The sequence below is a fragment of the Herpailurus yagouaroundi genome, unplaced genomic scaffold (genome assembly GCF_014898765.1).
Source record: "Herpailurus yagouaroundi ecotype Mexico unplaced genomic scaffold, PumYag 197, whole genome shotgun sequence".
Taxonomy (NCBI): Eukaryota; Metazoa; Chordata; class Mammalia; order Carnivora; family Felidae; genus Herpailurus; species Herpailurus yagouaroundi.
Genome location: NW_024412428.1, coordinates 26,741,541 through 26,753,700, shown reverse-complemented (window position 1 = coordinate 26,753,700; position 12,160 = coordinate 26,741,541). Strand labels below are relative to the sequence as shown.

The window sequence follows — 12,160 nt, the reverse complement described above, 5'->3', positions numbered from 1 at the left end:
AGAGAGACAGGACTCGGCGGGCAATTGGAATATGGAGGTGATGGTGCAAGAAGGTAATATTCAAAAACTATTCCCAGGGGGCGCCTGGGTGGCGCAGTCGGTTAAGCGTCCGACTTCAGCCAGGTCACGATCTCGCGGTCCGTGAGTTCGAGCCCCGCGTAGGGCTCTGGGCTGATGGCTCGGAGCCTGGAGCCTGTTTCCGATTCTGTGTCTCCCTCTCTCTCTGCCCCTCCCCCGTTCATGCTCTGTCTCTCTCTGTCCCCAAAATAAATAAAAAACGTTGAAAAAAAATTAAAAAAAAACAAAAACAAAAACAAAAACAAAACAAAACAAAACAAAACTATTCCCAGGTTTCTGGTTGGTGGATAAAAACAGGGGATTTCTGAGGCACAAGAGTAGTTAAATATTAGCTCAGCTCCAAAGGAGGAAATTGTGAGCTTTCTATAGAGTAATCAATTGTTTCCATTATTGAACTTCTATATCCAAGCATGCTGTCCCCCAGGCAGATATCGGATTCTCCTGATAGCAACGGTGCTAGCCTCTGTGTTTGGCACACAGTGATTCTTGGCCTTTGAAGGACATTGGAGTCACTCGAGGAGGTCTTTGTAAATATATCTGGACTCCACCCTCAGATGCACCTTCAGTGCATCTGATGTGAGTGAGGTTCCAGGCATTTTTAAAAACATCTCCAAAAGACATTCTGATGTGCATCAAAATTTGACAGCCAATATAGGATACAGTCAATAAGTAACTGATAAATTAATTAGAAGAAAGAAGGAGGGCGGGGAGGCTTTCTGAAGTTTTTGAAGAAGCAGCTGGTTGGCCTACACTCAACTGTACGGTGTCGGTAGGAAAGTCTGCAACATGACCTTTTATATTTTCCAATCTTAAGGATTCACGGATGTGATGCTATGGTGTCCCTGGCTTCAAGTCTTGAAGAGACAGCACTGGCTCAGGGATCACTGGTCTGTCTCAATGGATCTTTCTCACATCTCTTGTGTTATTAGCGGCCATCCTGACTTCTAGCAACACATTCTTTAACTTTGTAACATTTTATGTATTTGCCCCAATGCCTGCCTCTTCTCCTAGACTGGAGATCCATGAAGGCAGGCATGCTGTTTCTTTTGCCCACTATTGTGCACCCAGCATTTACCTGGAAAAACACAGGTTATTGAGTAAATAAATGAGCAATGAACCAAATTTTTCTTATGAAAAATTTTAGGCTACATTGTGTCACTTTCAATATGCCTACAGATACAGACCTGTCCATGAGTGTATTATAGACCCAGAAAACAGTTTCAGAAATGATAAGAACACACACAGCTACAGACAAGACATTTTAAGATTCTTTTTTTTTACTTCAAGAAAAAACATTTTGCTTCCAAAACTTCAGTATTATATAACACAGCTCCTTATATAAAATAAATCGAATTTAAAATACGGAATAAATATCTAAAAGGATGAAACAGGCCCAAGTATTGAACCTGAGAAGTATAATTTAGACCGTGGTCCTGTTTCTCATCTAGATCTAAGAAGCCTTAGCCTCAAAGTCTGATTAACCGGGGGCTTTCATATCCATTATGTGTTAAGGATCAAGTCCGACAATTCGGTACAAAACAAATACGTGAAGGACAGGATGGGGAATCCAAAGTTCATACTAGCAGTAAAAGAAGGAGAAACAGGTGGCCAACGTGAAGATCCAGAAATGTTAAAACTCCCTACACCAATTGTGATCAATACGCTTCTATACTTTTGAATAAACAGTGGCTGATAGTACTTACTAGAGTATTCACTAACTCATGACATTTTTGGGCCATTTGACTGCCCTGGGGCTGAATGTGAGTTTTTTGTTTGTTTGCTTGCTTGTTTGCTGCACAAAAATGATCAAAATCAGAATTCTACTTTACCTACAATTTGCCAGGTACCTACTATCTGCTGTTACCTTCATTTATGTCAGCTCATCTAACTGTCACAACAGCAAACCAGAAGTCAGAGTGACTGGAGACGTACGCCCGGAACTGGAATACTATAAAAAAGTGTCCATTAAAAAAAAAATCGCTGAAACATCATCTTGATCCAGGTGAAAATGTATATTCTAGGTATAGAAGCACAGTTTTATTAAAATACTAAATGTAAACCTCAATCATGAGAACAACAGAGCACTATATTTTGGCTAATGATATAATTTGGTTAGTTTACTAAGGAGAAAAATAATATTGTTTCCATTGACGGTACACAAAAGATATTAAAATCAGTAATAAGATATACTGACCTCATATGCCCTTTCATATGAGACACTGACAAGGGCATAGCCCCTCTGTGGTATTCTTGCCCAAATTGTGTAACCTCAGTTTAATCATAAGAGATCAGACAAACCCGTATCAAAGATATCCCGCCAATAACTAACCAGTACGCAAAAAGTGTCACAGTTTTGAAAGAAAAAGAAAAAAACGCAGAACTGTCCTATTCATTTTTGATATTTTTGGTGTATTCAGAGCACCATTCTGAAGACCAGTTGGCAATACGCAGTATTGGATGCATAAATGTAGGCTTAAGAAACTGGAATAATTCCATATCGCATCAGGATATTAGCTACATTTTATGATGGAAATTGTTTTTATATTATTTGCAATTTTCCCTGAACAGTTCTAATCAAAAGAGGATTCTCTGTTAACTACAGACTCTAGTTAACGGACTGAAAATTACCTTACACTGAGCTAAATTTACATGTCATTTCTTACAAAGCCTGTATGTCTTTCCAAATCAGTATCTGAGCTCAGATTATTAGTTTTGATGGTTATTTTCATTGCCCTAATAGGAAAGCGGATACACAAGAGAAGTGGAAAAAAAAAAAAAAAAAAAGGCTGGGGGTGGGGTGGGTGGAGATTGAAGGAAGGGGGAAGAAGGAAGGAAACACTACTCCCTTATATCACATTCATTAACCTGTGAATACTGCTAGATGCTCCGGGCTATAAGCGAGCAGCTTGTTTCTAAACAGATTTTAATTTTTAATCCAGTGGAATAGGTCAGGCACAGGTCTCCCACCTGGAGGCCCTGGCCCAGAACCTACCTGCCCCAAGGCAGTATGGCCGGTCTGCTAGTAATGGTCTCCTTTGGGTAAATGCAATCTCCAGGCAGCCACGTGGCTTTGGGTGCTCTGATCCCAAGGACCAGTGATAAAAGTTGGATGAGATCTCACAGTAGGGTGGGTGTTTTCTCCTAAGATATTTTCTAGGAGTGAGAAAAGACATAGCCAATAAAAAACCTTTTTTTTTAAGTAGGAGTAAGAAGGGGGAGATCTATGTTTGAAGTAAAATTCTAATAAAGATCAGCTTTACTACTTAATTAAAATTGGGTAGAGGCATCTATGTTGGCCCAAGCGCGATGTTCGCAAGACAAATACTCCGACCCGCTGAAGATCTCCTGGGGAATCAAACGTGTAAATGGAGGGGGAACTGAACAGAGCAGTCCCCAGGGCGTCCACACATGGGGCTAAAACAAGCAAAGATGAACAGAATCTGACTGATTCCCAAGCTCTTCACAGACCTCAGATTAGTGCAGCAGGTCTCAGCTGTCCGTGAAAATGAGAACGCATTTTAAAAGCTGCATTTGAATTTTAAAGGTACTCAACATTTCTGCATTGTTTACTGAGAAAGGTCAACACTCCCGGTGTTTTATTTATGCGCGGCAGAACCCCAGTCTACAAGCACTAGGTTTGCCACATGGCATTTGCTGAGAATGTGTTAAACACATGGTTCCAGAAGCTAGAATATTATTTTTCCAACCAGCGAGTGCATTATTAAAGAACTGTGCCCTCTGCTGTGAGACAGAACAGGAGGCAGTGGTGGCCCTGTGCTCTGAATGCAAAGGGACACCGACTGAGTCACTCCCTATCAACTCTCACCTCTACAACATCAGACCCTGTCTCTTTTCAACTCCCTTGTGGCCAATCTAGAAAAAAAAAAAAAAAAAAAGGAAAAAAGAAAAATGGAAACATCTAAATAAAACTCATATAAAACCTCAGTGCTAAGCACAACATCTTTGGTTCTTTGGGTGGCCAGCATCTCAATTTGGATCTGCACAAACGTTCATTTGGATCTGTCCCCATTTCTTCCTGCAGATCAAAGGTATGATATACTGACTCCTTCCAATAAGATTTGTGTTAAAATCAGGAAACGCCCATGCAGGAAATTTTTTATTAACTGAACCTGAAATAATACATAATACATACCACTTTTATGACAGTAAGAAAAGTTATTCACTGTAGTTAGAGTATCTGTTGTATAAATTTAAAATCTTCTCAGGAGTAAGTCCAGTGTTTTAAATAGACTATGGAAAAGCATGAAATTAATCCCAGATGAGTTGTGACTGGAATACAGGGGCGCCTTTATCATTCTAGGAAAAATACTTCTCTACAACAGGCAAATTCCCTGATAAATTCAGTAATTATCCCTTTTACGTAAATATTTTTCGCTTGGAAAAGAAATGTTCTCTTCAAACTATTCCCTTAGTGCATTTTTTATAGATAATTTGGTTTACATACATTAGATTTACATACAAATTATTCCAGTGTAGTCTTCTACGTAAAGCAAAGTGAATCTGTGACTAACATTCCTACCCTATTCTGACGTGGTAAGCAAATCAATGACCAGTATCCTCAAGGGCGTAAGTACTGTATGCCTAGCTTTATATAACACTCTCCTCTTAAAAGTAAGAATATAAAAAAAACTTAACACTTTGGGAACTTCAGGAAATTTCAGAAGACTACGGGTTTTAAAGTACACTTTTATTTGACACATTTTCGTAAACCTCAGAATTCTTACGTGAAAAGAGTTGACGCTGAGGGCACCTGGGTGGCTTAGTTGGTTAAGCGTCCGGCTTTGGATCTCGGTTCGGGTCATTGTCTCGCGGTTCGGGAGTTTGAGCCCTGCATCGGGCTTTGTGCTGGCAGCACGGAGCCTGCTTGGGATTCTCTCTCTCCTTCTCTCTCTCTCCGCCCCTTCCCTGCTTGCTCTCTCTCAGAATAAATAAATAAACTTAAAAATCGTTTACGAGAGTTGATGCTGCCGTAATTTCATCCAATCCCCTACATGTGTATGAAGCTCATCCACCATCCTCTGAGCAGGTGACACGAGACAAATCAGGCATGGTCTGTAGTTCCTGCTCTTCGAAGAGCCCACAGCTGGGCTGGCAGGACAGACACACAGATAAGTGGCTGTAACGTACTGGGACCGTCTTCCAGTGGTAGGAATAAAATGCTCTGGCAGTACAGAATAGAGAGTGAGGATTCTGGAAGACGACATGGGAGGAGGGGGGGGCGCACAGAGGCTCAGCAGAGGAGATGACATTTGAGATAGGTCTTAAAGGATGAGTAAGATTAGACCAGGCAGCGGACGAGAGCATTCCAAGTTGGAAGAAACAAATAAGCCCATACATGCCAAGTTTTAAAAATCAGACTTTTACAAGTGTTTCACTTCAAAAAGAGTTAAGGTTGCAAAGCCTAACATGACACGAGATCACAAACTGGATGGTTTCTTTCTCACCAGCCTGCCCTTCTCCCATGCGCCCTAGATGTTTAAGAAGTACGCGGAATAAGGGGCAGAGGACTGATAGTCGCTCGGCATGAACAGAGAAAGTGAGAATCTTTCCGTTAGAGAAACAAGACACGGAGCCAGCGCTATAGGCCTGTGAGGAGAGGTGCTACCACTGAAAAGAGAAAAAGTGTACTGCAATAATCATACCTTTTCGGTCTGCTAAAAATGCAAGTTCATCTCTTCAAGAAAGCGGGTCTGCTATATTTGATGAAATGGTAGGGTACAAAAGTCTATAAAGAACTAATCAAACTCTCACACCCAAAAAACAAAGAATCCAGTGAAGAAATGGGCAGGAGACATGAACAGACACCTTTCCAAAGAAGACATCCAGATGGCCAAGTGACACATGAAAAGATGCTCAACATCACTCATCATCAGGGGAACACAAATCAAAACCACAATGAGATGTACCCTCACACCTGTCAGAATGGCTAAAATGTGCAATTCAGGAAACAACAGATCTTGGTGAGGATGTGGAGGAAGGGGAATACTTTTGCACTTGTTGGTAGGAATGCAAACTGGTGCAGCCACTCTGGAGAATAGTATGAATAGTATGAACAGCATGAAGGTTCCTCAAAAAATTAAAAATAGAACTACCCTATGACCCAGCGATTGCACTACAAGGTATTTATCCAAGGGATACAGATAGGCTATTTGGAAGGGGCACATGCACCCCCATGTTTATAGCAGCACTATCAACAATTGCCAAAGTACGGAAAGAGCCCAAATGTCCATTGATGGATCAATGGATAAAGAAGATGTGGTATGTATGTACACACACACACACACACACACACACACACACACATACATACACACACAATGGAATATAACTTGGCAATCAGAAAGAATGAAATCTTGCCATTTGCGACAACACGGATGGGACTAGAGTGTATTATGCTAGGCGAAACAAGTCAGTTAAATAAAGACAAATATCATATGACTTTACTCATATGTGGAAATTAAGAAACAAAAGAGATGAACACAGGAGAAGGGAAGGAAAAATAAGATAAAAACAGAGAGGGAGGCAAACCATAAGAGGCTCTTAAATATAGAGAATTGAGGGTTGCTGGAGGGGTGTTAGGTGGGGGGGAGGGGGTGGGCTAAATGGGTGATGAGCACTGGGAAGGGCACTTGGGATGAGCACTGGCTGTTTGGTATGTAAATGATGAATCGGGAATTCTACTCCTGAAACTAATACTACATTACATGTTGACTAACTTGAACTTAAATAATAAAAACAAGGGTCTGTGAAGAAAAAAGCCTGCAAAGTGCTGTCACCTACAGGGTCTGTAAGAGTTCTGCTCTGTGCTAGGACCTATTGGCCAGCAGGGAGGAGAGTAAGGAGAAATGAAGAATTTCCTTCCAGTGATTTAGTCACACTGGCACCTTGAGCGGAGGTGAAGCCTTCACGTTTTGTATCATGTCCCTCTTCTGCACCAGAGGGGACAGTGAGGGGGGAAAGCAAGGTCGGGCAGACCTGGAGAGGGATAGGAGTTCTGAGAAGGCCCCGTCATTAGCTGGGTTCTACACAACGGCGCTAAGTCCAGAGGATTCGAGTGCTCAAGGGAGAATGGCTGGTTAGTGGCCGAGAGATTTAGAAGAGGACAGGACTTTGCTGGGTTTTCAGAGGGCCCAGAAGCTAACTACACCAGAGTTTAAACACCTGAGGGAAATTTAGTTAGCTAGAACCTAAATACAATAGGTAACATTTTGCTTATTCCCATTTTAGGAAATGAAGCTAATTCATTCATATTTCACGTACGTGTGAGTGCATGTGTGTGTGCACCTGTGTGTAACAGACAGAAGGGTTAAACACATAAACTGTCTGGATTGTGTTGTTTACCTTTCTTTGAGCCATCTATAGGTAGAGTCAAGTTGTAGGAAGAATATATTTAGGAAGACATGCGTTGGAGATGTCTTCTTTTATTCTTTATTATTCCCTACACAAACGAAGGCAGCTTCTGAGAGCTGAGACCCTGACTCTTTAGCCCCATGTGACCTTCATGCTTCTGCCCCAGGTGTGCAGGCTGTGAGACATGGTGCAGGGCTGCTGTGGGCTCACGAGGCGGGGCTTGGACTCTGGCTTCCAGTTTTGGGTCTGCTGCTAACTTACTGCATGAACATGGGCTGGTCACAGTTTTCGCAGGTAAAAAGGAAAAGCCAGCATTTGCATTTTCGATGCTTTTCATGGCTGTTTCCTCATCCAATGCTCTCTGATTCAGTAGCACGATATTATGTTATAGAAATGTTTTCATCCTCCTGGGTTTTATGTACTCACATTGTAGAGCCGCTGTAATAATAACAATGCCCCATCTAGTGTCAAAACAGGGAATACTGGTACAGGAGTCCGCAGTGAGGACCAGAGCTTGAGGGTGCAGCGTGGCCGTTGGCAGGAAGGCTGCCCGGGTGGTCTTCGTTAGATCCCGCTGACCCACCTTGGTGACGTGGGACATTTTTGAAAAGACTTGGTTTTGCAACTTTGAGGTGTGATGTACAACACAAGCACAATGGGGCTTGTAGTAAGGTTGCACAGAATCATCTTTCCTATCATTTTTACTGGCAGCTACGGCCGTGGACACAGAAGAGCCTCGGGGCATGGCCATCAGAAGGCAGTACCTTCCTCATGGAAGACGAGAAGAGCTTCTGGGCGTGCCGTGCACCATCCAGCCACATTCTGGCAAGCTCGCTGAGATTTTCGCAGACCAAAATCTGGGAGCTTGGCAGGGTTTCAATGACTTCACCTTTCCCTTTTCATTTCTTTCTTTCCAAATGCTCCCACAAGGAAAGCGCGTCTGATCATTAACATGCTCTTGGAACATCCCAGGTTGTGCACCATCCTGTCCCTCTTCTGACTTGGTACCATCTCACAGTAAAGACGGCAAGGGAGGGAACCGACACAAATACCGGGACGATGCACGCGTCATTTAAACCAACCATCCTCCTCCCCACGTGCTGAACCCTCCTGTGCATCTTTTTCTCCACGAAGTGCAGGGGCAATTTAGTTTTTACATCACCGTGTAAAAATCGCTTTGTTTTCTACCCTGCCTCCCTCTCAGACGCCAGGTCCGTTCAGCGGAATACTTGCGCTGTATCTACTGCATGCCAGACGCTGTCTTAATGATGTCTGGGCTGAGAGAACATAATGAGCCCGAACGCAGAAATTCTCCATCATGCTGCCTCTCCTGCCCACAGCCCTGTGACCTAGATTACTAGAAGCACGTTTCACGTCTTGTGACCAAGTTCTCAGCGGCAGAGGCTTTCCTTCTTGCTTATTATACTTAAGCCTGATTCTCTTGATGGTTGAACCCCTCCCAGCGGATGCTTACCTTTCAGAATTCTCAAATACTGGCTGGGCTGGCAGCTATAAACACTCACCTGCCCGTTCACCGGCTTTGATCTCTTCTCACTAAACCGCTTGCTTCTCTGTGACCTCCGTCACTGGTCTGCCTTCAGTCCTTACCTTCCAGCCAGTCACTAGGACTTCTATGATTTACTAGCCCAATTCAGCTTCTGCCTCACCCTGCACCCTGGCTTGCCGGATTAATCTGCCCCCGCTGCGATCCACATTCCCAAACTCACTTGAGTCTAGGCTGTGCCAGATTGTCCTTAACTCCACAGCTCCATACTCCTGGTCTACGATCTTCACGCCCATCCTGAGAATGGTGTGTCCTTTGACTGCATTCAGAGTGAGGATCTGTGTTCAGTCCCAGTGATCTCCATTCAGGTCTGGCAAGCTGTGGTAGCCTTGAGTACAACTACTACCTGCTAACCAGCACTCCAGAGGCTCAAATGGACAACTGGCAAATGAGATTTGCCTCGGAGGGCTACTGGAACACGGTGATCTTTGATAAATGCCAAAGAAAGAAGATATCTGGAATATTCTCTGAACATCAAGGCTGGTGCCTGGGGACTCAAAAACCTTCTGACAAGTTATGTAAAGACACCTTGAAAATAACAAGTGGTAAATGTTTGGAGTTATGAGTGGATACTGGAAGCTCCTTCAGGTTAAAGAATCTACCGATATCCCCAGGGTCCAGCACAGTGCCTGGCATATAGTGGAGTTGATAAGTATTTGTGGAATTAAAATCACTTTGTTGAGAAAAGTATGTCAAAGGCACTTTTGGGGGATGTCTAAATTTCCCAGGAATCTAGATGCAGTAGGACCTCTTAAGATGCCCAGAGAAAACTATCAGATCGGTTGGACCCCTCAATCTACAAGCTACAGAATTCTTCAGGCACTAGAGTCTGTCAATCTACACCAGGGGTAAGAACCACCACAAGAGAGGAGTAGGAACTCTTCGGTGACCTAATTTACATTTCTCTGCTAGGATCTTCTATACCTTCAGTTTTGGCCCGAGATGCAGGAGAGCCTTCCGGACGGCTACTTACTCATAAGTAAAAGGAGGAAGCTGGGTTTGGCCATGAACCTCTGATGTCTGAAAACACCTATCAGCATGAAACAGCCAGCTACGGGCCCTCTCATGGGACCCAACAGAGTTGCCAAAACAGCTGGGTGGCAAGGGGCCTAGAATGTAATGTTCTTAGTGAATGGTGTAAAGTTCGTGGTTTAGAACACTTAATTTTTTGTTGCAGTTGAAGCTCTCCAGAAGTGCAGGGAACAGGATCCTTAGGTCATTCAAGGGTGCAAGATTTTCAAAGTATATTAGAATGTGTTAATGCTCACTTCACAGAAAATATAAAGCATCCATTTTTAAACTACGCAGAGCAATCAAAGCTTTTAATTGAGCAGAAAAACACACACAGATATAGCAATGTTTAGTCCTCGCTGTCCCTTCTGACAGACATCTTCAGAGATAAATTTCCACAATGGATGCTTCAATTAAGACGGTAATATTTATTGAAAGGTAAACCATAAACGCATAGCCACTTGAAACACTATTGAACAAAAGTAATTTATACTACAGCTGGTGCACTGCATTTGAGCCCTGCTTTGATTTTATCAGCATTTGTCAATTAATCAACGTGAACCTTGTAAAACATGTTCTCTTATTAGCGGAAACAAGCAATTGCTTGCAGACTTTGAAGGAAAGGTCGTTTAATAATTTGCTAATTGTGCAAAGATAGATTTAAATTTAAAAAGAAAGGTAAACTCCCATTAGCACTGTGCATACGGTATGGCTTTAACCTTGCTAACTTAAATGTGGCCAGTGGGTCCATTTTTGTTTTTAACTGAATAGCAGAGAAAGATTAAGACAGGAAAAAAAAAAAAGTAACTTCAGGTTTTTAAATTTAAGAAACTATTTGTTGTCACTTCTGCCGATTCAAAAGAGTTGTTAGCCTTGAGGGTATGGTTATAAATAAATCAACTATATGTCCTTGGCAAAAAAAAAAAAAAAAAAAAAAAAAAAGGCAAAGCAAAAGAAACAGAAAATAAGAGTGATGCAGTGGCAATGTTCCGTTTCTCTTTCTTCTTTCTTTCTTTCTTTCTTTTCTTTCTTTCTTTCTTTTTTTCTTTCTTTTTTCCTTCCTTCCTTCCTTCTTTTCTTTCTTTCTTTCTTTCTTTCTTTCTCTCTCTCTCTCTTTCTTTCTTTCATTCTATTTGCCTCCACTCATCCTTCATTCTGCTGGATGAGATGTCAGCTCCTGCTTCTAACTGCTGGTTCATTTTAAGTTCAGTAAGTGAGAAAGAACATGAGTCCAGCTCTCTCCAGAAAATCCATGCCTGGGCACACTCCCCAACACCCTCCCACCCTCCCTGCCAGCAACCAAGAGAGTGCTTCAGTTTCCAGACCACCACCAAGGACTCTGTGGTCACCCACAGCACTCCACGAAGTTTCAAATGGGCAACATACCTCCGGGAGCAATTTCTACACTGGGGTCTGCAGGGCTGAATCGAGAAATCCGCACCATCTTAAAGGTGTAAGTGAGGCTGAAGAGGAGATGGCGCGCCTTGAGGCGTTTGTAGGCTAAGAATTTTGTATGGAGCTCACAGGGACAACATTTGTGGAATGGATATGGGTCTTGCCAGACCCAGTCTGGGCAAACTGCTCTGCTGCAAAGCTCCTTTTATAAGAGTTAGGAGGCCCAGGTTGCTCTCTGCCTGCTCAAACTGGCTTATCAATCCATTCCATTCCATTCTGTTCTCTGTTCTAAATAAGTCATTATTTCAGGCACATTTCCCTAAGCAGATGCAAACACTCTTTTCCAGTGTGAGACTCCCTTGGGCAAATTAGGTTTCTTGGAAAAGGGTCAAGGAGCAATCAAACAAAATACCTGCTGAGAAACAAGCATGTGGTTTCAGGGGATGCCATCAGTCACGCAGGCCGCGAGTCAAATTTTAGGCGCTGCGTGGGCAGCAATGTTGAATTTGATAGGGTCGGTGATGGGGAGCAAACTTCTGATAGCTGCAGCCAAAGTTTCTTTTTGTGGTCATGAACCAACAGGTTTATTTTTTTCCAGTTTTATTGAGGTGGAATTGACAGAAAAAAAATTGTACAAATTTAACATATTCATGCATGTTATATACATATATTATATATATTTTATATATAGTGAGATGATTACCACAATAAAGTTAGTTACCACATCTATCACCTCACATA

The 12,160-nt window shown here is 42.5% G+C and overlaps 1 protein-coding gene across 11 annotated transcripts in view; it reads right to left on the bottom strand.

Moving 5' to 3' along the window:
- ENOX1 (ecto-NOX disulfide-thiol exchanger 1) overlaps positions 1-12,160 on the bottom strand; it is a 555,199-nt gene that overhangs the window by 230,307 nt on the left and 312,732 nt on the right. Inside the window, exon 1 of one of the 11 annotated variants that reach the window (XM_040448517.1) lies at positions 11,411-11,624. The exons of the other annotated variants lie outside the window; for them this stretch is intronic. Coding sequence (XP_040304451.1) covers positions 11,411-11,468 — 58 coding nt within the window. The 5' untranslated portion in view covers positions 11,469-11,624. Of the gene's footprint in view, positions 1-11,410; positions 11,625-12,160 lie in introns of those variants that run through there. 11 annotated transcript variants of the gene reach the window in all.